Source organism: Alosa pseudoharengus, unplaced genomic scaffold, assembly GCF_046254945.1.
Source record: "Alosa pseudoharengus isolate Yale_2024_CS ecotype anadromous, Long Island Sound unplaced genomic scaffold, YU_APseudo_1.1 YU_APseudo_1.1_scf_21, whole genome shotgun sequence".
In the NCBI taxonomy this organism is placed as follows: domain Eukaryota; kingdom Metazoa; phylum Chordata; class Actinopteri; order Clupeiformes; family Clupeidae; genus Alosa; species Alosa pseudoharengus.
Genome location: NW_027468674.1, coordinates 31,518,896 through 31,523,232, shown reverse-complemented (window position 1 = coordinate 31,523,232; position 4,337 = coordinate 31,518,896). Strand labels below are relative to the sequence as shown.

Sequence of the window (4,337 nt, the reverse complement as noted above, 5' to 3'; positions counted from 1 at the left end):
AGACAACATAAACATAAAATGTATGACATACGATAGAAGCATTTAGTTAAGCTTATTTGTAGATGTCCAATCCAATCAGACCTTGCTGATTTGGATGTGGTTTGGCGAAGGGTGACCCACCAGGGGATTGTTTACCAGCCTGGCTGCTGCGCGGTGTGGTGTGGTGTGGTGTGGTGTGGTGTGGTGTGGTGCGGTACGGCTCTGTGCATTACGTGTGCTATGAAGCCCTCCGTGTGCTGATCAGGCCTGACGTTTGATGGGCACAGCTGATGGAGAGAGCTTACCTTCAGGGGGCTCCCACTAATTACACCAAAGCAGGGGGTCAAACGATTCCCCACTAACACACAGCGCTGATGAACCAGCTCGCAGATAATTGCCCCTCCGCACTGCCTTTGTAGAAGCAGTCTATTTAAAATGATCTAATAGAAATCAATTGAAATGTATATTATGTATTAAGTATTTTTAAAACACTTACATAATGTATTACAAATTAATTCTCTACATTTTAATATTTTAACACATCCTTTTATGTATCTGTCATCATTTTAATTTAAAAAAACATAAAAACATAAAAACCATAAAAAACAAAGCAAAAAATATATATATTATTGAAATAAATGATATTCATGTGCTCATAGCACCCTTTCCCTAAAATTTTTTTTTTAATAGCACAAGATTGGTTTAAACCAAATATCTTTGTTTGAATAATGTTTAATAATCACTGGAATGTTGACATTTTAAATGGTATAAATATCATTATTCCCTGTAATTATGCCTTTACAGTTTTAAACGTATGTACAGAAAGAATAGGCAAAAAAGTAGACTCCTAATGATGCAAGCACACACACACACACATACACACATACACACGCACACACACACACACATACACACACACACACACTAATATCCTCCTGAGTGTGTGACATACTGGGGTGGTAATGATGTCAGTTAACATAATTTACCTCCAAAGAGTGTGGAAAAGAGGACTAGATAGCAGGGAGGAGGAGAGAGAGCAGCTGAAAGAATGCTGTAACCACTCTGACCCAGATCCTGCCACCGTGGCACTAACGATGCCCCATGGGCGTGGTGCCAACCTCTCATTAACACACACACACACACACACACACACACACACACACACACACACAGACACACACACACACACACACACACGCCCACCATGACTGTGCCCAAAGCTGTCCTATAAGGGTCTGTCCCAAACAAGGCACCGCACAGGTGCATGGTCCCTCAGGGTCTACACACACACACACACACACACACACACACACACAAGTGGTTTTTGTCTGGTACTGCACTGGAAGTAATGAAGGCTGGCAGGTAGAGTGAGAATACACCAAAGCTCCCCGAGGACAAGCTATTGGCAACACAGACACACAGACTCACTTATTCTTACTCAGATGCACATTCTTATTCAAATGAACTGCAGGATGCATGCATGCACACACGCATACACAGCTCTTAACCCATGACTGTGCCTCCTCATTTTGGGGCTTGTAGATAGCTGTTGGGAGTGAACACATGCCCTTTCCCACACTGCAGATGATATTAACAGCACAATCTGCCTCTCTGTCCCTCTCTCTGTCCAATCTCCAGCTGAAGCAGCAAGCCAGTGAGAAGAGCGTGATCTGCTTCTACAAAGGCTGTGTCCGAGTCCCTTCACTCAACATCCAATCCCTGAGATCTTCTCTCTCGCCAGCGATTTTTCTCTCTCTCTCTCTCCTTCGCTGGCCGCCATGTCCAAGGAGGAGCAGCCGTGCAAGGTGACCACAGGGTGTGGCAAGCACAAGGAGCGCAAGCCCAAGAAGCCCCACTACATCCCGCGGCCGTGGGGCAAGCCCTACAACTACAAGTGCTTCCAGTGCCCCTTCACCTGCATGGAGAAGTCCCACCTGTACAACCACATGAAGTACAGCCTGTGCAAGAACTCCCTATCTCTGCTCATTGACTCCGACTGGCCCTACAAGAAGGGCAACTTGCTCCATGCCAACCAGCTGAGGCTGCAGGCAGGCCTGGACCGCCGGAGCCCGTCCAAGGAGCAAGCGGAGCAGGCGGTCGCGTCGGCCGAGCACAGCCCCACCGGACCTCCAGAGGAGGACCAGCGAGGGGAGGAGCCGCTCGTGGAGGAGGGCCCAGAGGGCAAAGGGGCGGCCAATGAGCGCCTGGAGCACACGGAGGGCGGGGACAGGGGCGGGGCCAAGCACGCGAAGCAGGAAGCGGACGTGGTGATGGCGGACGCCTTCTCGCTGGAGGAGCAGCTGCTGCGGGCGCGGTCCTTCGAGGTGGAGAGTCGGCTGCGGCAGTACCGGCTGCCCAAGGCTGCGTGCCTGTCCACGCCTGCGCTGCTGCCCGAATCATGGCGCCTGCTGGGCTACCCGACCCAGACCAAGCCCAAAGCTGAGGCACAGCAGCCAGTGGGGGAGAGGGAGGCCTCCTCACTGCCCTGCTACCCCCCGCCGCCTCCCCCTGAACCCCCCGCCCTCAACCTGTCCCTGCTGGGCCTCAGCTACCCGCTCACCCCCAGCCTCTTCTCCTACCTCAACCCGGCGACCTCGCACGCCCACGCCCAGCTCGCCACGCTGCCCTTCCTCACGCACCCGCACGCGCCTGCCGAGCGCGCTCTCCTGCCGCCGCGCTTCTACTACCCCTTCCTGTGCGAGCACTCGCTCGGCGCGCCCCCCTCCTCCCCCCTGCACGCGTCCAAGGCGCTCAAGTCGCCCCAGCTCGGTGGCCAGGAGACCTCCCCGGCCCCGACGACGCCCCCCTACCCGGCCAAGCTGAGCCTGTGGGGAGCCCCAGCTGTTCGGCCCACTTCCACGCAGGCCTCTCCTGCAGCCTGGGCCTTGCCTGAGAGCGCCTCCCCAGAGCCAGGCCTACGTGCTGGAGATCGATCAAAGGCAGGGGTCGGGGGTCTGGAGCATGGCGCCAAGCGGCCTGCAGCCCACTTAGAATCGTCAGAGTGCCCGGTTGAGAAGAAACCAGCGCTGAGTGGAGTCCCTCTGGACTTCCTTAAAAACCTGCACAGAAACACACCCAGCGCTGCCATGGCTACCGATAAACTCCTCCTGCACAGGTATGTCCATCAGAATGTGTGTTTATGTGGCTGTGTGTGCATGTATTTGAGCTCTTCTGTTCTTTCCCATGTGGATTTTCTTTGTTCATATTCATTATAGGCTTTTATCTGTGTCAGTAATTAAGGCACTTTGGGGCGCATTGCAATTACATGTCTATATTTTCAGTGAATTCATAACGTTAATATACATAATATTCTCAATTGAAATACTTCATGTTAAAACATAGTGGTGAATTAAAGAATTGTTCTGCTCTCTCTGCAGCTCAGTAGATGAGTGGTACACAAATCTGAGGAGAGCCACATCTGAGAGTCCCCCCAGGGAGGTGACTTCACCTGCTCCCGTTGGCCGAGGAGGTGAGAAAGTGAGGGAGCAGCTGGAGGAGCGAGACCGGGAACGAGAGGCCGTCCTCCTGGAGGACTTGTCCAGTGCCTTGCAGGAGTACCAGCAGGCAGAGCACCGTGCCGCCACCATTTTGGCTCGAGACGGCACCTCCGCTCAGCTCCTGTGGGACCACCTGACCCAGATCCGCTCGCAGCTCTCCCACATCACGCAGGCACTGCAACGGACAGCCCCGAACGCTGACGGGCCCCTCGACCTGTCCGTGAAAAAGGACCCAAGTGCAGCTGTGTTGACGCGAGACTGTACGGCGCTGAGCTTCATGGGAGAGACATCAAAGGAAGACATGAGCAGCGAATCAGAGGAGGAGGAGGAAGAGGAGGAGCGCGACGGAGAGGAAGAGGAGGAGGATGGAGGGAGGGAGATGAAGGAGAAGAGGAAGCGCTCTCTCGACCTGCTCATCAAGCTGAACCAAACAGGCATCGCCATGGTGAAGGGGGAGGGCATGTGGGCCGGGAGGACCACCAAGTGCGAGGCGGACTCAAGTGTTTTGCTTTGCCCCAAGCACACACACACACACACGTCCAACACACACACGCCGCCCGCCAGCCATCCACACAGCCCACTCACTGCTGCGGACACCTGAGATGACCAGCACTTACATGGACACACACACACACACACATGCAAATTCAAGTTTGCAGATCACCAGCACCGATAAACCTAATTCTAATCCCTCTCAACATCTTGAACATATACAGATTTATACAAACACACACACAAATTACTGGAGAGAGACCAAGCACCTTAGAAAGAGAGTACAACTCCTCACTTGTGAAGGTTGGTTAAAACTGAACTGAGAAGGATTCAATGGGCTCAATTCATGCGTCTCAACTCCTATAGCAG

General features: G+C 52.9%; 1 protein-coding gene across 1 annotated transcript; it reads left to right on the top strand.

Annotated features, from left to right (window-relative positions):
• The first annotated feature begins 1,757 nt into the window (after window positions 1–1,757).
• Window positions 1,758–4,077, top strand: prr35 (proline rich 35). The gene is made up of 2 exons (XM_076298827.1): window positions 1,758–3,094; window positions 3,357–4,077. Exons 1-2 carry the CDS (start codon window positions 1,758–1,760, stop codon window positions 4,075–4,077), a joined length of 2,058 nt encoding a protein of 685 aa, XP_076154942.1.
• The last annotated feature ends 260 nt before the right edge of the window (window positions 4,078–4,337 follow it).